This window comes from Amphibalanus amphitrite, unplaced genomic scaffold (genome assembly GCF_019059575.1).
Source record: "Amphibalanus amphitrite isolate SeventyFive unplaced genomic scaffold, NRLGWU_Aamphi_draft 001276F_arrow, whole genome shotgun sequence".
NCBI classification, from domain to species: Eukaryota; Metazoa; Arthropoda; class Thecostraca; order Balanomorpha; family Balanidae; genus Amphibalanus; species Amphibalanus amphitrite.
The window spans coordinates 15,496-37,130 of NW_024882769.1; the positions used below are offsets into that span (position 1 = coordinate 15,496).

The 21,635-nt window shown below is 46.0% G+C and overlaps 2 protein-coding genes across 2 annotated transcripts; one reads left to right on the plus strand and one right to left on the minus strand.

Moving 5' to 3' along the window:
• Positions 1-9,118: 9,118 nt before the first annotated feature.
• Positions 9,119-11,880, plus strand: LOC122371751 (sulfotransferase 1C2-like). Its single transcript, XM_043348404.1, has 4 exons — positions 9,119-9,252; positions 9,758-10,068; positions 10,318-10,612; positions 10,984-11,880. The coding sequence occupies exons 2-4, from the start codon at positions 9,758-9,760 to the stop codon at positions 11,416-11,418; spliced, it is 1,041 nt and encodes a 346-aa protein (XP_043204339.1). The 5' UTR covers positions 9,119-9,252; the 3' UTR covers positions 11,419-11,880.
• A 1,244-nt stretch (positions 11,881-13,124) lies between these two features.
• LOC122371752 (sulfotransferase 1A1-like) lies at positions 13,125-21,463 on the minus strand. The gene is made up of 4 exons (XM_043348405.1): positions 21,390-21,463; positions 17,339-17,649; positions 16,773-17,064; positions 13,125-14,312 (listed from the first exon to the last, which is right to left on the minus strand). Exons 2-4 carry the CDS (start codon positions 17,647-17,649, stop codon positions 13,878-13,880), a joined length of 1,038 nt encoding a protein of 345 aa, XP_043204340.1. The 5' UTR covers positions 21,390-21,463; the 3' UTR covers positions 13,125-13,877.
• Between the last annotated feature and the right edge of the window lie 172 nt (positions 21,464-21,635).

Below are 21,635 nucleotides of genomic sequence, written 5' to 3' on the forward strand. Positions count from 1 at the left end.
AGGGGAAAGTGGGTTATAAGACGGTCAGGGTAGGTAACACGGGCACCCCTTCTGCAGACCAAACCAATAGCGCTACGAGCGAGAAAAATTAGGACCAGAATTGCCTTTCCCACTACACACCACCATTGAAGTCTGGTGAATTTGTGTTCAGTCGATAATCTTTTATTTTGATTTCTTTAAAACACTCATTTCATTGAAAACATCCATAATGTATTGTGCAAGCTTTTGTGTGCATTACTATAGAGTTAAAAACTCGCAATCACTTGTGGTACACTCATATTTCACCAGTGTTCATTTACCGCGGATTTGCTTTGTCTGCATCAAATTGTCCACAGAGAAAAATCGTGCTGAACTTCTGACATTGAGTTTGGGGTAAGACGGACAACTATGAATCCAATGGGTCTGTAATGGTGAAAATATTTTTGTTGCTGTAGAAAAATAGAAGCATTTCTAACAAGAATATGTTCGATTCCGATACCTACTCACAGACATGTTAGCAATATTCCTTCGGCACAGTTTATTCTCGAATAATGAATGTGAAAAACGGTTCTACATGGCTTCTGAACTAGGCCCTATATACGAGCATACGCTTTCTGCACGAATCTCGTATACTGTCATTTCCGGAGCACTTGAGACCAACGAGCGACTGTATCAATGCGGCTAATCTCGGGCCTTTGTTGCGAGCTGTGCTGGTCGGTGAAAGAAGCTGGCCGTCTTGCCCTACCCATGTGACCGTCTTACTCCATGGGGTGGGGTAAGACGGGTTTTTGCAAAGTTTTGCAAAAATAGCTGCAGTTTATTTGTTGAATCAGGTCCAAGTCTCATCTTCTGGCAAATGGAAGTAAAATGTCTAAAAAAGGTTTTCACTCAGTTTCCCGTTTCTATGATGTTTCTAACCGGCCGAAAAATGGCCCCAAAGTTAAGGTGGCCGTCATACCCCACTTTCCCCTACCTAGCTCTCGGTGGAAATAAATGCGAGACTGGACGGCTGGTCCATGTTTGCTCTAAGGCGGCTTAGTCACATTTCTCAAACTTTTTTCTTGGCGTTAGCGACCACGTTGCCACAACATGTACATTCATGTAAGCGCGGTTTTCCGTCAACTTCTACATTGGATCGCTTTCGTTGATATAGCAATGACAATCTCATGCAGCATCGTGATCGTCTATATACCTATAGAGCGGAGGCTTTGTTTGTTTGTTTTGTTGGGTTAGGCCCTTTCGGTCGACAAGACCATTGCAGAGCCGGAAGGATGATAGGAATTAGAGGGAGACATTGGTCTGGGCAGGCACCCTAGTGAGTCGCCGGGGCTGAGCCCGTCCGAATGGACAGGCCGACCAGCCCCCCAAGCATTCTCTGCACCCGGCTACGGGGTGCAGCTGGGGCGTTCCACGACAGATCGACCAAAAAAATCGCGAAATAACACCCTACCTCTCATATTTTGATGAAATTTCGTCTATGGGGTTATCTTGTCCGGCGATTCGTGTTGTGACATTTTCAATCTCATTCGTCGAATACTTTGGGAGATATTGCCCCAGGCAACTTAATGGCTACCATAAAAACTCTAAGTTTCATCCGCAAATATTTAGCTAAATACTGATTAGATTCATATAAAACTGCATATCATCACAATAAGAATTAACCAAAGATTTTGGTGATATCAATTATTTTTGAAAATTTTGCTCTTTTAATTTTTTAACATAAAATTGATTTATAAAAATCAAATTTTGAGAACGTGGCCATCTTTTTTTACAATTTATTTTTGCAGCAAAAGTCTTGTCAACGCATTGACTTTCAATGATGAAAATATTAAAAACATGTTTTTCCCCTAAAGGTCGCTATACAACATTGAATTTCGTCGTACAGTGAAAAAAATAACAATAACTGTCAACCGGTCTAAACGGAGTACGGTGAAATGTGATCAAGAGCTCATTGCGACGCTGTTAATTCTTTTTAAAGATGCTTAAGACACCTACGAAAGCTAAGTTAGGACCCAAAGATCCAAAAACGTCATAATGGCGTATTGTTTTCAAGAGAGCGAGGTTTAACCCCCTGTGGCCGAGGGAGCGAATGCTGATCACCTTTGACGGTTTTCTCATCACTGCTGGGGACGCATTGGCGATAGAGTGCTGAAGCCGGAAAGTTATTACAAGTTATCTAGTTGATTTATCTTGTGACATCAAATGAACTTTCATATAAGGTCACTTTACTGAACTATGACGTCACGTAAGTGAGCCTATCTAATGCTTAAAAATGTTACTATTGCGAAACGCCAAACAATAGTTTACGGAGAGAACGCATCTAATTCACGCATTCTTTGCAAGGTCCGATGCTTTAGTTTTGCTGGTGGGCCTTGCGTGACGTCATAATGACGCAACGTCATTTATGACGTCACTAACGCTGATTGAGTCGAGAGTTTTTCGTTAATAGATTCCTAACAAAATGACGACATTGAGGGGAGGGACATCAATGTACTGAGAAAAAGCTGTCGAATCGACAGATACTTTTGCCGTAGGTCGGTATTATCTCAATTGACGAGTTTCGGGACCTGAAATATTTTGCCAGATAACGAAATGACGGTTCTGCGACCATTTAGGGGATTTATTGGCCGAAAATTGGATCCCTGCCTCAAGGCATTTGACCTGACCTCAGAGGTCACCGGTTGCTGGAATGATAAAACTTGGTTTGGAAGAGTTCAGCTTAAGACGTTTTCCTCAGGTCGAGGCCACATCAAAACCGCTGAGGTCAAGAAGCTGTTCAAATGAGGCCATTTCAGCCGTTTTCACGACGGATATCAGACGAATCTAGCCAAATCTTTTACTACAGCTATTTTCATAACGTAATTTTATTCTTATGCTTGAGTAAAAAGTAACGACTGATAATTTGATAAATAAGGTCAATAAGCAACTAGCGCAACCTAAGCTAAAAGCAATTAAGAAACTATGAACCAAATTTGACCAAATCCCATCAAATAGGTATCAGTTAATGTGTGTCAGATAACCGTCGTGAAAACAGCTATTGTAAGTATATGATTCAGTTCAGCAGGGTTCCCTGAGTTCACTGGTGGCTTATTCGACTCGTTAGATAAATTCCATTCAGTCATTGACAAAAAGAAAACCGATGATCTCACACGACCGTACAATGTAACGGCATATGTATATGGCGCATTGCAAAGTCCTCAATGCAAAACCTAAGAATCGCTCATCGCAAAAGTGTATGAAATCACGATTACAGGCGTTTGAGATGGGCTTGGATCATTTTCGGCATCCAAATAACAGTTCAAATGTTTCAATATTTCCCATTGACTTATATTAGTGAAGTCACGTGACAAGCTTGACTTCGGGTGAAAATTTAGGAAAGTTAGGGGAATTGATGTTGTGAAATCTCAAGAGCCGTTACTGCCGTTACTAGTGTCATCCCCTGCAAAAGGTTCCCTTACACTGAGAGTACAGTGCAAAGCTGCAACTTTTTGCATTATTCCGAGGTTTATTTGTGACGTCATATGTCAGTAAGCTGACCTGAGCCTGTTCTGTTGGTGTCAACAGATTCGGAATGTCGACTTTCAGCTCTCCAGCCTTACACCACTGCAAACAATATCGAGAAAACCGTTGGGGCTGCAGTGCACATCAAACCCTCCCCTTCGGCCGGGTGGGAATAAAAACCTACTATGAAAGTGAATGTTAGTGAAACATGGAGCATCCCAAGCCACTAGCTACCTCGAAATGCATTAATTTCAAAACGTTAGAGATGCTTCCAGTTTCAAGAAAACAGAATTCAATATCGGCGAGTTTTCAAGTACTTGTAATTTTTTCACCCCCGCCCACTCTGACCTGGTCACGCCCCTGGCAATTGCAATCAATTACCTTCAAATGCCGCATTTTGGTACTCAATTTTTTTGTGGCAAATTTATTCATCAAAATTACTGAAAGTCCGTTATTACAAGGACAGAGCGAACTTCATGCGATTACTAGCTAGAGCCTTCAGCCTTCTCCTCATTTAACTCTAACACAGCCTCGGCTCTTATGAACGGAAGTTGTGTAGGTATGTCCGGCCACAATGTCCGATTAGCAATTTTGATAATTCCTAACGTTTCATTGGCGGATCGAGCCGGACGTTTTTTTCGGGGGGGGGGGGGGCAAATGGCCGAAATGGCCCCTTCCTTTCCATGCCCCGCGCAATGTTAAAACTCGGGTTTTTGCGGGGGGGGGGGGGGGTAAACGGGCTTTGGGGGGAGCATGGCCCTACCCCCTGGATCCGCCAGTGCCCAGTGTAACGTTTCATCAGTGCAAGCTGCTTAGAAGCATATCAGAATTACATGCGAGGCGGCCGATAGCAGTGTTCAGCTCAATTTTTTTTCCTGCCTGAACAATGTTCGAAACTACAGCGAAAGTGAAGCAAACATCATTCAATAATCGCATGCCTGGTCTGTTAGTGTGAGTGCCAGGCTTTTATTTCTAATTTTCATGAAACAGTTCGAGGATATGTGGGTAGGAGAATGATTGGCTCTGGAAGGCATCGTCAAATGTTCCCTTTTACTACAAACATTGTCGTAAACAAAAAGTTATATAAAAAGTTAAAGGCAAAACATGTCTCTAATTTTTTGGACATTAAATTTCCATATCCAGAGGCATCTTTTGGCATAATATTTTTGTCAAAAATTAAATGGCCACCTTTTGAAAATCGAAAATCAAAAATTCATTATTTCAAAAAATCTTGCAATTTTGAAAATTTTCAAAATATTTTGGTTAGATAATTTTCTACTGTCAATGAGGATTCCAATGATATGCATATTAATGTAGGTTACTGGCTATATTTTTTGATAATACGAGTTTAAAAGAGGGTTACTCTGGGCATTTTGAAAAATGCCTCTGGCTTTAACTCGTAAACCCTTCGTAGTATAACGCTAAAAATACGAGACTATGAATCTACGGTACGGATAACCCCATAGACGCAATTTCATCAAAATCTGAGAGGTAGGGTGTTATGGCTTGGTCGATCTGTCGTGGAACGCCCCAGCTCCCTCGGGAGCAGCGGTGCCGCTCCAAGGGAGCAGCCCGCATGAGATAAAGTTGCCTGTCCAGCCCGGAGGGGGGTTGTGGCGTGGAGGAGAAGGATTTCAGTATCCTGAGGATAGAAGCACGGATAGGTGAGCGGAGGCTGGAGACGGCAGTCGTCCCCGTATCGTGCTGCCACCTAGTGAATAGCTGTGTAAGCTCAGGTTCCTCTCTTGACCGCATTTGGAGGCTTCTGTGATGGAACGAGGCATAATCGGACTGCAATAGCAGTCCGATTATGCCTGCAATTTCAAACGGCTCTGCAATAGCCGTTTTCACGACGGCCGTCTGGTACACATTTGGTGCACATCTGGTACAGATTAGGTGCAGATTTGGTCAGATCAGGTGCATTCGCCGGATAGCCCGTCGTGAAAACGGCTAATAGGTAGGTACGCATTAGTGGTGTCATTTTCCAAAAAATGTCTGACCGATACCGACCGAAACCGAAATTTGGGAAAAATTTCCGACCGAATACCGACCGATAACATCCCAAGCCAAAATTTGACCGAAATTTGACCGAAATTCTATTTGCTATTACTCTACCCCAAAATTGAATTATTTGGTAAATTCTGATGGAAACTAATGGGAAATGGCATTTCAGTCCAAGTTCAGTCAATTCTTAGCCACTGCAAAATACATTTTGTGGTAGAAGTTACTTACAGTTAAAGACTGGAATTGAGTTTCACAATGGTGTGTATTTGTGGGGCCAACTGAGTCAAAATCAGCCTGCTTGTGGTTGTGGTTGGACAATTGGTGGCTGCTGCCTGCTGAGTGGGATGGCTACTGAAGTTGCCAAAACATGGCATCCCTTGTAGTATTTGGGGGAAATTTTGCAACTTTATCATTAACATCCCAATAACTTTCATTTTAACTAGGCAAAAATGGAATACTTTCTCTTTTTGAAAATGGTTTCACTGACAGGGTGACCGAAAGTGTCCGATTTTTGGGGGGCCTGACCGACCGATTACCGAATCGGTCAGCATATCTTTTCGGTAACCGATTTTTTCGGTAACCGATTGACACCACTAGTACGCATCATAATCGATAAAATAATGGGTGGATGGCCCGTCAGAGAGCTCAAACCTTGGCCTTGAATTATAAGCACTCTTAATGGCAAAGCCGATGGAAATGACGCTCGTTGACCTGTAATTAAGTACTTAAACATGAATGTTCTAAAAATGAGCACTGAGATAACCATAAATCGGAGAGGATTTGGAATCGTTTTTAACGCACGTAAACAATCGCACACCAGACGCCCCACGTAAGCCAGGAAGTGAGTAATTGAGAGTTCAAAACACCCAATTGTGTCGATAAGCATGATCGGACACTCACCATGGTACAGTATAGTATAACGTACCCGATGTAAGCTAGCAGTTTCTTCCCTATGCATCATTTTAGCTTCATTTCAAAATATCCTTTCTGTATTAACCCGGCAGGCGGTGGGCCTCCCAGCCACCTTCCGCGCGGTGGGGGGGGGGGGAGGGGGGCATTTGTTTGTCCCCCCCTCGTATCTCCGAAGATAATGGACGGATACGGAAATTCAAACGGCGTTCGATAGCCCTGTCAAATTTGTTGAAGGAAACCAAATTTCATTGACCTCGGGGTCACCGATGACGTCACAGGTCAGGTCAAAGATAAAATGTTTCACTGTTCACGGGGCTTCTAGGAAAAGCGCTATAACACCGAGTAAAACGCACTTTGTCGAAAATCAGCGATAAGGCGTCAGTTGTCTAGTACATATGTTGCTATTAGAGGTACATACATATACATACATACATAAAGGTTTATTTGACCACGTGACAGTCAACGACTGGTAAAAAGGCCGTACATGAGCTGTGCAATGGTGGCACCACATGAAGAAGTGAAAATCATCACAAAAATTAAAAACACAGTGCATTTCAAAAGAGCTCCGAACATATCTACGTGGGGATCACATCCTGTTCATTAGATCTATGAGTACAGGCACAGTGGACTTTTTATACCGCTCAGTTTTGGCCCGCGGTACGACAAACTTTCGCTGCCGGCGCAGAGGGCGCCTCACATTTGCCAGCTGCTCGCCCGGGTACAGTGGGTGGGCGGGGTTGGCGAGGATGTCGGCCGCCAGCTTGCAGAGGACAGCATCGCGACGCTCGCTCAGAGTCTCGAGGTTGAGGAGCTGGCAGGCAGAGGCGTAGTCGGTGTAGTTTTCGTATCCTATCATGATTTTGCAAGCTCTTTTCTGAACTTGCTCGATTGCTTGTGCTTGTTGCTGTGTCAGTCCCGTGTGCCACAGTTGAGAGCAGTATTCCAGACATGGACGAATGAAGCTGATGTAGACGGCGCGGATATCGCTCAGATCTGCATGGAACTGACGGAGGACTGTGAGCATGAACAGCCTGCGAGAGGCGTTTTTTGTGATATGATTTGTATTTGCCGTCCACTTTAAGTCAGAAGTAATATGGACTCCGAGAAGTTTCATGGTAGAGACGACAGGTACTGGTTCGTTGTTAATGATTACTGCGCCGTCCATATCCGTGTTGTGAGAGAAGTTGCAGATGAGTATATGACACTTTTTTCCGTTGATCTTCATGAGATTGTTCTCTGACCATGTTTCCAGAATGGATGCGGCCCTCTGGGCTTTCTGAAGGACAATGTTTGTCATACCATGTCATACCAGTGTCATGTCATACCAGGTCACTGGTCATACCAGGTCAGGTCACAGGTCAGGTCACCAAAGGTCACCAAGGGTCACCACATGAACCCAACTTTACTAAGGTTGTGCGATGCATGTTTTATGGCCAGTTTTTCATTTCCAACTCAATGGTATTGGTTATAAGACCATCAGGTACGGTTTAGGTCACTTTCTGGTGGAGGTCAGTTCAAGGTCAAGTCAAAAAAGGTCAAATTCCAAGGTTGATATTTTTGCATAAAAAGGGTATCGATTCGATGCAACTCGTCACGAGGAGTCTAATGGTGGTCTTTGTTTTGCGCTACGGGGTCTAGAATTGCTAAAAATTGAGTTTGAAAATTTGACGTCATCAATTTTGAAGTTTTTTCGCTATAACTTGGCCAAAAAAAAAAGAAGTATTGATCTCAAATTTGGTATGTAGATAGAAGGCGGTAGGGACTATCACATATATTCCTGTTTTTTTCGAAATTCAAAAAACTTTTCGGATTTTTTGGCGATTATATTCAAAAAATCTTTTGATTTTTGGGGGTCAAAATCCAGAAAATCGGAAAAACCGAAATAGCAGTTTTGTACCCCTCTTGATTCCACACCTTTTATGTCTGGAACATTTTTCTGTATCTCTAAAGCTGTAGGCCTGACAGCTCTTCCCGCGAAACCTTTTTTTGGGTCGAAAATGGAAAAAAATGACGTCACTCTGACGTCATTAGCGGCCAACCTATCATAGCCTTTGGAAAATTTTTGTCATCATGTGCGCTAGCTACTCCCGGGAGGGTACTGAAAGTTTGGTGACGATCGGTGCAGCGGGTCTCGAGATATATCGAAAAAAACTAAAGGGGGGAGGGCAAAAAATGCCCCCCCCCACCGCCTGGAAGGTTAAATTACAAATTAAAGGCGCACTCAAGTGATCATTGCAAATGTAGTATAGTGTTGTGTCGAAATAAATATGTATTATCATCACATCCAACGCCCACCTGCTGTATCTAATTACCTTCGAGTAACCATGGACTTCGACGGGAGACCGATCAGCTTTTTTTCGATACACCGAGGAAGGCTTACATTATCGCAAACGTCTGTATGTACCCTTCAGTGAACCGCAATGCCACCCTACCATTCGGAAGGAACGCTTGTTTACCTCTCGAGTTTTTAAACGTCTAATCATCCCACTCAAACAGAGGCGGTTCAAGCAAATCGGACGAGAACTCACTCACGTAATCCGCTCTTTCGTTACACATAACACATCAAGCAAGGACGCACACTTCCTTCCTGCTGAACAAACCGAATCGTCATCTGACGGTCCATCCTCCCTCCCCTCGCTTTAGAGAATCTCCATTTCCGCCTCTGGCTACGCCTCTACAACAACAGCGGGAGGCTCGTTTGGCCTTGGACACATGACTCAGCGCAAAAACGAATACCCGTAGTGAAGTGTCGGACCAGACGGCGCAGCAGTGTCGGAGAAGGCGGGGAGCGGAGAGCAGGGCAGAAGGAGATCGGTGGCGTGCAGAACAGTGTTGGTCGGTGGACGAGGAATCAAGGTAGGGTGTCAACGGTTCGGTTTTGGTTACAAGTAATGCTGTTCCATAAATTGGTGTTGGTAGCATTTTATCTAATCGTCGCTATCAGTGCACTTGCAGATTATTCTAATTGGTTATTGTCTGCAGCTCTTCTGTTTTCCTGTCATACAATGGAGTTATTTTGAGACTAAGTGAGAGAACATAGAAAATAAAAGCAAAAGCATTCCTCCAATATGATTATGACCACAACAATGATGAGAGACATTCTAAATCAGCCATCGCACGCTGAAATTCAGAGCTCGCGCTACAAGTACAAGTTCTGCTTGGCGTGTACTCTGGTTGCGTTCATTGAACCATTGAAAACATTCGAAGTGCCTAAAGTTACCCAAACAGCCTGCAGTGCTGAGTTCTTGTTCACGAACTATCTATAATATTACGTTTGTATTCCGACCATGAAGTGTTTGATATTTTGAAAGCAGTCCATGGCGTTTATAAAAAAGCCTAACCAATTGCTTTTTTCTTTCAGATGAGCTCCTCAGAGCGGATTCCGTTTCCATTCAAGATCATCCCTCTAGAAGATGAAGATCAGAAAAAGATTGCCAAAGATTTTGTCGGCAATCCTACAGGTCTCGCATCTTGCAACCACTGGGGCTTCAAGCTGTCAGCGACAGTAACTGAACAGGAGCTAGAAGACCTTTACAACCATCCTCTGGACCCACGTGACGTGTGGGTGGTGACGCCTCCCAAGTGTGGAACTACGTGGACCCAGGAGATGGTCTGGCTGATCGCCAACGATCTCGACTACGAGGGCGCCAAGACACCCATCATGCCAGACAGGTGGGGCCAAAGACTTTCTACTCTACATAGTTTCGATTATGTGTACGAGCTCGACATGGACATTGCATGCCTTCATACCAGCATTTATGATACTCAAGTGCTAGTTTATTCATATGGCTAGATACGTTTTCGCGCCCAGCTACGGATACATGGTTGAATGACGTGTCCTTTGTCACTCTGAATTGCCTAAATGGAACGCATTTCCCATTGCCTGCTAATAGAACCACTACCGCCCTTTTGTATTTTCAGATATTCATTCATAGATTTCGCTGCGCTGAGCGACAAAGAGTTTGAGGCAAAGTTTGCTGCTGCTGCTGCAAAAGAAGGCGAGCCCCCTCGGAGCGGGCCGATGGATATGGCTAGCCTTGCCAACCGACCCTCACCGCGGTTCGTCAAGTCGCACCTGCCGTTTTCTCTCAACAACCCGCGCCTGCTGGACACCTGCAAGGTGGTCTACGTGGCCAGGAATCCTAAAGATGCCTGCGTCTCATTCTTCCATCACATGAGGCTGATTCGTCTGCACGACTTCCTCGGGGATCTGGAGGTAAGAGGTTCTTGAAAAGCTTCGCGATATTCATCGTTCGTATAACATCTGCGGCGCATGACGCAAACAATGTTCTTGTGTCACAATGTTAAACGTTTGTTTTGCAAAAATCTTGGGATTCAAGACCGATGTTTTTATTTCAACAGCCTTTATGCTCATCTTATAAAAAAAAAAAAAAACTTTCGAAAAGGGAATCTGTGGCACTCATTACCGTGGTGGAAAAGAGGCTGTGCTACCTCACTTTACGTTTTGAATCAATCAATCAATTATCAATCGGATCAACCGAATCAATCAATCGGAACCTGCTCAGTTTTGATCTCTCCATAGGCTAACTGCTTTTCAGTGAAGTTGTTTTCATCTGGTGCTTTCAGCTCTTCATGGACTACTTCATCAAAGGCCAGGTGGTGGAGGCTCCCTTCATCGAACACATGATCGAGGCGTGGAACCTGCGTCACCACCCCAACCTCTGCTTCCTCTTCTACGAGGACATGAAGAAGGACCTGAGGGCGCAGATCCGTAAGGTATCCAAGTTTTTGGGGAAGGACTACTCTGAAGAACAGGTGGACAAGCTGGCGGAGCACCTCCACATCGACAACTTCAAGAAGAACCCGTGGGTGAATGCTGATCACATGAAGGACGGCAAAATCATGCACACAGACCGAGGAAGCTTCATCAGGAAAGGCAAGACGGGTGACTGGAAGAACCACTTCACCCCTGAGATGAATGAGAAGTTCGACAAGTGGATGGCGGAGAAGATGAAAGGAACCGATCTTACCTTCGTCCAGGAGCTGGAGAAGCAAGACTAGACACTCAAAGCTACAAAACTGTGAGTCTAGGGAAGGAGCGGACAGATGAGCTTTATGTACAATTTGAACAGCTTGTTAGTGAAGATGATTATCGCAATTTCTCTGATGAATATGGTTGGTAGCTACAATGTTGAAGGAGGACATGTCTCGCCGCTAAAGAAATGCAGGCAGGGCAAAGATGCTGTGCTTTCCATGACGATCGGGCGTTGCGATAACTCGTCGCAAGTACCGCCACCGTTTCTTGAGTCGAAAAAAAACAGCGTATTAATCGTGCACAACTCATGTACTTTTCAGTGTGCACTTGAGATGTGATATTGTCGCTACTTTTGCAATTGCGTGTGGTTATGGATTCCGTAGAAGCAAATGTTTATGCATGAACAATGATATCTGATGAAAGATAAAACTCAAAAATGATTGATACACCCTCAAATATAATATGCAGCGCTTGCAATCGTAATCAAAGTCTTACGTGTGTCAAGCTTTCTTCAAAGGCTTCTTTCTTAACCCGCGCCCCGTAGGGCTACCGGCGGACCCTACCACCCGTAGGGGGGGGGGGGGGGCGTTTCGGCCCCCCCCCTAAGATCTCGGAAATTTACCAGCCGATTTTCAAAACTCAAACGGCGTTCGATAGCCCCACCCGGGAACTACCTTGTGACCAAATTTCATTGACCTAGGTCAAACCGATGACGTCACAGGTCAGATCAAATGTCGGATTTTCACCGTTCACAGGCATTTCAAGAAATGTGTTGTGAAATCGAGTAAATTGGTAAGAAATTGAAAACCATCGATGGTACATTGTTCGTCAAACACATACTTCGCTATCTAAGGTCACTGATACCAGGTCAGGTCACAGAGGTCAGGTCACTGGGGGTCACCTGGGGGTCACAACATGAAAGTGTCGTGTGATACATGTTTTATGGTCCATTTTACATGACAAATGCGATTATGTGGGTCAGGCAGCCTTTGGGGCCAGCTTAGGTCACGTTTTGGTGAAGGTCAGGTCAAGGTCAGGTCGTCCATATTTTTGATCCTACACACAATGATAACCAGTCACTACACACATACGAATGAGCGGAGTTGATATGATGACATGCAGCTTGTCATACAGCACACCATAGCAAGACGGACCCAGCATTCCCGTATGCGACCTAGGCGACACACAACCCACACACTCGACAGAATTCGCTGATATGCGCATCCCAGACACCTACACTTGCAGAGGTTATATAATCGATTCGGAATATTGAATAAGAAAAGCAAAGTATCCTGCAGGACATCCCGCTCCTCAACACAGCTAAATAGACCATCTCTGACACACTTTTTATTCATCTGTATTTGCTATGCTGTTGCATATATCACTATATACGTAGCTACTAGCTACATAGTATAAGTGGTATATCTCTGCTGATGGATGCACCTACATCGTAAACCATACATGGTGCCAGGCTTTATGGGGGAGAGAGGAAGGAGAGGGAGAGGGAGAGGGAGAGAGAGAGAGAGAGAGAGAGAGAGAGAGAGAGAGAGAGAGAGAGAGAGAGAGAGAGAGAGAGAGAGAGAGAGAGAGAGAGAGAGAGAGAGAGAGAGAGAGAGAGAGAGAGAGAGAGAGAGAGAGAGAGAGAGAGAGAGAGAGAGAGAGAGAGAGAGAGAGAGAGAGAGAGAGAACACACTCACAATCAAAAGCTGAAACACAAAAAATCTTTTGCAAGTTCAAGATAGACTTCATTGTATTTAACAAAACGTTTTTTAGACGACGAAGTGAAGGACGAAAACAGCTCATCGGGACAAGAAGGGCGCGTAAAGATCACAACCGTCCCGTGCAATTTAGAGACTACAGTACCTAATACCAATCACTTTGTAGCTCGTTAACCAGCACGACTTGAAACCCGCAATAGACGGAGAAACACACACGTCTACGCATGCATAGGCGTCTCTATACCGAAATATACAAAGGTTTATGACGCATAAAATGCATTTTGCATAATGCTTATTGCATACGATAAGCAACAAGGGAGGCGGAAGCAGGCTCACAGGCAACTTGATAGCTGACATATAAAAAAGCTGAGTTTAAAAGTGAAGACCTTCTCTAAAACCAAGAGTGAATGCCGGATGAGAGCAATGATTACATAAAATAAAGGATTGCTCAGGAAAACGATCATCTGGTCACATTCAGCTGTCAGTAGAATGAACACTACATAACTAAGTTTATACTTGAGTACCATCAAACATCTCATCAGGTCAAGCAGCTGTTAATTCGTATGTCTACGTTTTTTTATCATTTTAACCCCGCTTAAATTAGAAAAATCATGCAGTAACGTATTTGTAGATTGCATTGATAACCACCAGGCTCTTCCTCATCATCAGCGTCAGGGTAATGATGACTTCCATCATCAACATCATCAGTAGCAGCAGCATCAACATCAGCATCATCATCAGCAGCAGAAGGGTCGTCATAATGACCTCTAGTCCTGCTTCTCCAGCTCCTGGACAAAAGTGAGATCGGTTCCTTTCAGCTTCTCCTCCATCCACTTGTCGAACTTTTCATTCATCTCAGGGGTGAAGTGGTTCTTCCAGTCACCCGTCTTGCCTTTCCTGACGAAGCTGCCGCGATCTGGGTACGTAAGACCAAGCTTATTCAGGCTCTCAAAGTTTACGAACGGGTTCTTCTTGAAGTTGTCGATGTGGAGGTGTTCTGCCAGCTTGTCCACCTGTTCTTCAGAGAAGTCCTTTCCGAAGAACTTGGCCACCTTACGGATCTGCGCCCTCAGGTCCTTCTTCATGTCCTCGTAGAAGAGGAAGCAGAGGTTGGGGTGGTGACGCAGGTTCCACGCCTCGATCATGTGTTCGATGAAGGGCGCTTCACCCAACTCATCTTTCATAAAGTACTCCGTGAAGAGCTGAAACCATAATCAGGTGGGTTGAAAGACGGGCAATCTGCTTCAAGCAATTCAACAAAGGCAAGTATGTATATAGAAGGATTATTGTAATGGTTTGGTTTCTACAACTAGCAAAAAGGGTAGCTCTTGCAGTGACGAGAAAAAGTTTCAGCTAAACGGAACTCAACTGTCACAATCATCCAAAAGCCGATGATGACTATAATTGGAAGGCCTAGCCATCTGACCATCTGACCACCTTTTCGGAGGAACAGCATAGGCGGCGGAACGATTTGAGACAAGGGGGGGCACCATGGCTCAAGGAGCCAAACCTAGGGTACCCCCAAATCCTGTTTTCTCATCGGATTTAGGCCACTTATTTTTCGTCACAGCCCTGACACGATGATTTTTTTTTTAATTTTATTTTTTACTAAACGAAAATGGCAGTTCACCCCCGTATGCAGGGGTGTAATTTTATATCTCTTTGTGGGGGCATATGCACCCACAATCCTGAATTATGTATGCCCACACAATGATGAAAATGCACCCACAAGTCTTTTACAAGGCTGCAAGCGTCCTTTCGAGAGTACGGTGCCCTTCGCATGCTCTAACGGTATCCTCCTGACCGTCTCGCGTTCATGGATAGTAAAGCGTTTTTAATCACTCGGCGCCCTTCTGGGAGAATGGCGCACTTTTGACAGCACCGCGTCATTCTCATGGTCTAACGGCGCTCTCCTGACCGTCTCGCGTCCTTAGGTCTCTGTTCACCGTGCATCCCTCGACTGTTCGGCGCCCTTCTGGCCTCTCAGCGCCCCTGAACCACATATAGCGTTTTCAATCACTCGGCACCCTTTTACGAGAATGGCGCCCTTTTCATGATCTCAATGCGCCCTCGTAACCATCTGGCGTCCCCACGTCCCCACCAACGTAGCACTACTGACTGTGCGGCGCCCTTCTGTCCTCTTAGCGCCCCTGGACCACATAGCGTTTTCAATCACTCGGCGCCCTCCCAAGAGAATGGCGCCCTTTTCATCGTCTCACGGCGCCCTCGTAAGTCGTAACCGTCTGGTGCCTCCACATTTGGTGCCCCTCCTACTGGATGGCGCCCTCTACAGCTTTTTACGTCCTTCCGGTCAGTTTCCACTTTTAAGCGTGTATTTGCTTAGGCAGACACGTCACTTGAAGCGCCATTCGGCTAGCAATGTTATCAAATTCGGTGTTAATTTAGGCTCCCACATAAAGAATATCTATCGCGCCCCAAAACGGCCTGGCGCCGGGCGCCCCTACAGCTGGGCACCCACAATCATTTTAGGAAAATTACACCCCTGCTCGTATGTGTGGTTAACTTTAAGCTGATCCCCAAGTACCTATGTGTTTGTCTCTTCCTTATTCTCGTTTGATAAATTCCATTAATCCTACATGTAACAAATTACCAAGAAGCCATCGCCTGGTACTAATCAGTGGCGAATCCCAGGGTGGAGGTCACATGGGTCATGACTTAGGGCCTGGGGTCACCACATGCCTGCCAGGAGCACCACAGGCCTGACAGCCGACAGGGGCACCACAGGCCCGCCAGGGGTACCATAGGCCTAGCAGGGGCACCACGGGCCTGTCAGTGGCACCACAGGCCTGTCAGGAGCACCATCGGCCTAGCAAAAGCACTACAGGTCTTCCAGGGGCACCACAGACCTGCCAGGGGCACCAGAGGCCTGCCAGGGGCACCAGAGGCCTGCCAGGGGCACTATCGGATTCGCAGGGGAACCACCGGCCTCGCAAGGGCACCATGGGCCTGTCAAGGGCACCACAAGCCTGTCGTTGGCAATTTAGGATTGTCAGAGGCACCACAAACCTGTCAAGGGCACCTGCGTTCTAACAGGGGCACCACAAACCTGCCAAGGCCCAGGGACACCACAGGCTTAGCAAGGACACCACAGGCCTGTCAGGGCCCATGGGCACCTAAGTCATGTCAGGGCCCACCGTAGGCTTGTCAGGGGGCAGGGTAGGTAGGTACCACAGTCTTTCCAGGGGCATCAGCGGCCTAGCAGGTGCAGGGGCACCAGTCATCACATGACTAACCAAAAATAAAGAAAATAAAAAAAAACTGAAAATAGGGCACCACCAAAATTAAGTGGCCGAAATCCGTTGAGGTTTTAATTTTGGGCATAGGTAGGGGCACCACTTCGATTCATGGCCCTCCCCTTGGAGTTTTCCCCGAATCTGCCCCTAGTACTAATACATCAAATTTAAGGGGGGCACCTTGCTATTGGTGCCCCCCTTGCAGAATTCAAGGGGGGGGCACGGTGCCCCGGTGCCCCCCCGTTCCGCCGCCTATGAGGAACAGTTTAAGCATTTCTTTCTGACATAATACCAAGAAAGAAAATTATTCTTCTGGCTGAGCAACAACATTTATTCTTAAACGCTTTGCGCATTTAGCTTGTTACACTTATGGTAGCATGACGATAGCTTTGCCGAAATTTCGCTCACCTCAATATCTCCTAGAAAGTCATGCACGCGTATCAGTCTCATATGATGATAGTAGGAGACGCAAGCATCCTTGGGGTTCCTGGCCACGTAGACCACCTTGCAGACATCCAGCAAACGAGGGTTGCTTAGAGAAAACGGCAAGTGCGACTTGACGAACCGCGGCGGCGGGCGGTTCGGATCTCCCGCCAAGTTAGGAGGACCTCCAGTGGCGCCATCTTTTTCAGAAGGATTTGAAGTGAAGCGTTTCATATACTCCTTATCAGAGAGGCCGGGGAAATCAACGAAACTCCACCTGAAATGAGTCACAAAAAACTTCAATAAAAATGTTTAAGTTCACCAACAAAATGGCATGTCAAATCTCGCGACGTGAGTCGCTTTTGTGCTGAAAACGATGACATTATTTCTAGTTCAGAAAGGCATGAACCTTCTCTCACTTCTGATCTCATATAAGATACAACGATATAACGATAAACAATGAAACGATAGCTCAATTGTAGTAAATTAAGTGGAATAGCAAAAAAAAGAACATTTGTAAGGAATAAGGATTGTCATATTGTTTGACGTGCCTGTCTGGAATGAATGGCGTCTTGGCGCCCTCGTAGTCGAGATCGTTAGCGATCAGCCAGACCATCTCCTGGGTCCAGGTAGTTCCACACTTGGGAGGCGTCACCACCCACACGTCACGTGGGTCCAGAGGATGGTTGTACATGTCTTCCACCTCCTGTTCAGTCACGGTCGCTGAAAACTTGAAACCCCAGTGGTTGCAGGAAACCAGGCCATTCGGGTAGCCAGCAAAATCTTTGGCTATCTTTTGTTGAACTTCATCCTCCAGCGGAATAATCTTGAATGGTAGTGGGATCCTTTTCGCCGAACTCATCTGAAACATATTGGCCGTTTTCACGACGGAGTATTCGCGATGGTACGTACCAATTTGTACGTACATAGAAAGTAGCAAACCTCTGGGGCCTTGGCATTCCTACATCTGAAGTAGTTTACCTGCAATATATTTATTGCGCTGCCAGATTTCAACACCCTCAAATCTCTCTCGGGACCAGTTTCTATGACATTTTTATACGGGACCTATGTTTTCGTTTCTCTGCATTCCGCATCCTATGATCGTTATGCAAAAACGTGATTTGGTGCCCCTTCCTCAGAATCCAGCTGTAATTTTTCCTCTTAGCTTGTTTTTCGAAGCCACAGCTTTGTGTAACTCGAAATAGATAAATAGAAAATTATTAAGATCGTTTTATATGCGGTATTAGCTGAAAAATGTGGTTTTTAATGCTTCCAATATGCCTTTCACAAATCGAATTTTGCGAAACATCGGCTAGTTACTGTACGTTCATATATTGCATAGGGTCCTTAAAGCCTGAAACAGACTCTTTCCGCAGTCAGGAAATCGCATGCGAGAGCCCATTCAAATACATGGAAGCACGCTCGCATCAACCGCACGCATCTCCCGCATGCGATTGATGCGGGCAGAATTTTAATGCATTTGAATATGCTCTCGCATGCGATTTCCTGAATGCGGAAAGAGTCTGTTTCAGTCAAGCTCCGATAACCAGCATATACCTTCCCGCTTTCGAGTACCTTTTCTGTATTCAGGAACCCAACTACTATGAACGTCAAACCCCTTGAGACCCCACTTTTTTGCGATAATTTTTAAATGCGTCAACTTTCGTTGACAATATTCTGGCAATGTATGTTTCAGAACCTGCCGAAACTTTTATTACTAAGGTATTTTGACGCCAAACGATTATGGAAGGTACTTCTCATTCACTCGTAATGCTAAGGTCAATTCAGGCCCGGGCAGAGGCTTGCGCTCGGCCACACTCGAGCCCCGCCACCAGCGCCATCTGCTCTAAATGCCATCTACCAGCGCCCGCTACCGCTACCAGCTACCGCCCACCATCAAGCCTGAATGGAGCGAGAGACGCGAGTGACCGGTCGCCGGGCAAGGAGCGCCGGAGGGGTAGGGCAGAGCTTAGCGCTGACGTCATTGCGTGGCTCCGCCCCATGAGCGCGTAGCCTCTACCCCAGTGGTCGGCAGGTCCTCCGGGGTCGTGCCCCCTTTTATGGCGCCAGGCAGCGCCATTACCCCCACCCGCCAGACCCCATTGGTGATATAACCATGGTTACTAAAATTCCATACTTTTCCGCGACTCTTTGGGTACCATATCTGCGAGAAACCACAGCCCCCCCCCCCCTGCGGTTTCTCGCAAATATCTAAAAAAAAAAGTTGAGCGCCACCATTTTGTCACATTTTGTCATGCATTTTGTCTGCACATGTTGTGAAAATTTCAGACCAAAGTCGCTCAAAGTTAGGTCACCAGATCACGTCAAGTGACCTCACCTCAGTTATGACTGTAACGCCTGTTGTAGCTACACAGAGTAACATCTCTTTCAAACTTTCAGGAATTGACAAAGGCAACAAAACATGTACAAAATTTGTATCTCGGATATTTGATGTAGGTGACCAAAGGTCAGCTCACTTTCACGCCCTCTCTCGTTATCAATGGGAGAGGTCGCAAAATCAATGGTAGAAATTGAAAGACGCCTCTTTTGGATGAGTGTCATTCCTAGCACTGTGAAGCACTGAATCACAAGTAAACATGACCACTGAGCCAGAAAACTGCACCCGTAACCCCGCTGTATGTCCCTGAGGTCATTTCAGGTCGTGAACGGTATCTAATAGTTTTTCGCCAATAACTTTTGATAAAGGCATGCCAGAGCGATGAAAATACCTTAGATGTGTTTAGCTCGACGACACGGATCACCTGATGTGCAACAAGACCTCCGATGCTTCTCGAAGGGGGGAGCACGATGCTGATAAAAGTGAGCTCTTGCAAGTTCTGAGTGAAACGCTACTGAAGAAAAACTGTCAGCAAACAATGTACATTTTATCAGCAAACAACGTACATTTTAGCCATTTTTTCTCCGCAGGCTAAATCGTTATTCTTAGGTTAAATCTGAGGGCGTCATCAGAAAAAAAAACGTTAAGAGAGCTATCGAATGCGTTTTTCCGCAGCTCTGTAGCTCTATCCTTTCCTGAGCTATAGGCCAGTTTGTCGAAAATTGTCAAAGGTTGACCTGGAAATTGGCGAAATTTTACGTTCGATGACCTCTGGTGAGCTGACCTTTGACTTGACCTAAAAAGTGGCCATAGTTTTCCTTAATCATGTCTTACCTCTTTCGAACGCCGACTACGGCGTTTCGCTAGTGACCCAGGAGCCAAATTAGTAGGGGGGAGGGGGTTTAACTTCCACCTCCAGCAGGGCGTGGATACCCAGGAGCCCCATCAGGGCGCGGGTTAACCCCGATACGAATAGGGGTAGCGTGTATTTTTCGGGAATAGATCACGTTAAAATGGTCGGATCATAAAAACTGTACCCTCGAGCCGATCATTTTTATCTGTCCTGAAAATGGCATGACCTTAACCCGAATAACCGTTGATTTGTGAGATCTTTCTTGAGATTATGGCAGTCCACAAAATCTCACTTCAGGAAGTTACAGCAAGAGCCGATTTACTCGGGACTTGTCATTGACCTCTGGAAGGTCACCAAATGACCAAGGACCTTTAAATTGGGTAGCAGCGGCTGCCTATCTTCACGGGCAGCACGCTCAATTTTTCTGCAAAGCTCCAGCTCAGAGGCCGAGATGCACGGGTCAGGGTGCAATGGACAACTCCTCTCCCTTGCTTTAGTGACTGTGAAAACGCCAACAGGCGAGCGCCGGCTAATACATGACAGTTACTTTCCACGGCTGTACGGAATGGTGAGCAGCTATGTACATGAAAATTGGCATACGCCAGCTGATCAGTTCATACTTTGTGCGTTTGCCCTCGACTAATTTTTGAATCCTGGGGCACAACAGTTGCGATGTCTGTCCCATCAAGGGAGCCATTAATTCTAAAAAAAGATGAGGCTTTCTCAGAGGCCCTCATTACCAGGACTGCGGAGTCGATGGATTTTCGGCGACTCCGACTCCGACTCCGACTCCGGCTTTCAAAAACCAGCTCCGACTCCGATTCCGACTCCGGGCAGAACTGTCGACTCCGACCGACTCCAACTCCCGACTCCGACTCCGCAGACCTAGCAGGGCTGCGGAGTCGACAGATTTTCGGTGACTCCGACTCCGACTCCAGCTCGGGTTTCTAAAATCGACTCCGACTCCGAGTCCGACTCCGGTCATAACTGTCGACTCCGACCGACTCCGACTGCGACTCCGACTCCGACTCCGCAGCCCTGCTCATTACCCCCCGCCGAAGGGCGACATTACCCCCAAAGGGGGCATGCCCCACCATTTGCCGACCCCTGCTCTACCCAAACAGCAGATTCGCTCCGTGAAATTTAACATTACGAGTGAATGAGAAGTACCTTTCAATTTTCATAATCATTTGGCGTCAAAATACCTTAGTAATAAAAGTTTCGGCAGGTTCCAAAACACACATTGCCAGAATATTGTCAACGAGAGTTGACGCATTTAAAAATTATCGCAAAAAGTGGGGTCTCAAGGGGTTTGACGTCCATAGTAGTTATTAGCACATATCAGCTGCTGACGTACCTTTTGTCGTAAAAAGCGTGATAGCTCTCTCCCAACAACCACTGTTTTACGCACCCCTCGCACTGCTCCCCAGTGCAGCGATTCGACCGTCGAGCTCCAGTGCCAGCCGACCAGTGCTGCGCCGTCCACAGAACACTCACTGATACTGATCACATGCGCGGTCGTTGCAGCTCACTGTTGATATTCAGCTTCAAGGTCAGACGACACGCACGGCGGTGGAGCCCAAACCGGCTGTGGAGACGGGAAAACGGCCGCTGCCGAGTGGCTAGGGAGTATTAGGGTAGGTATTGGACAAACTCT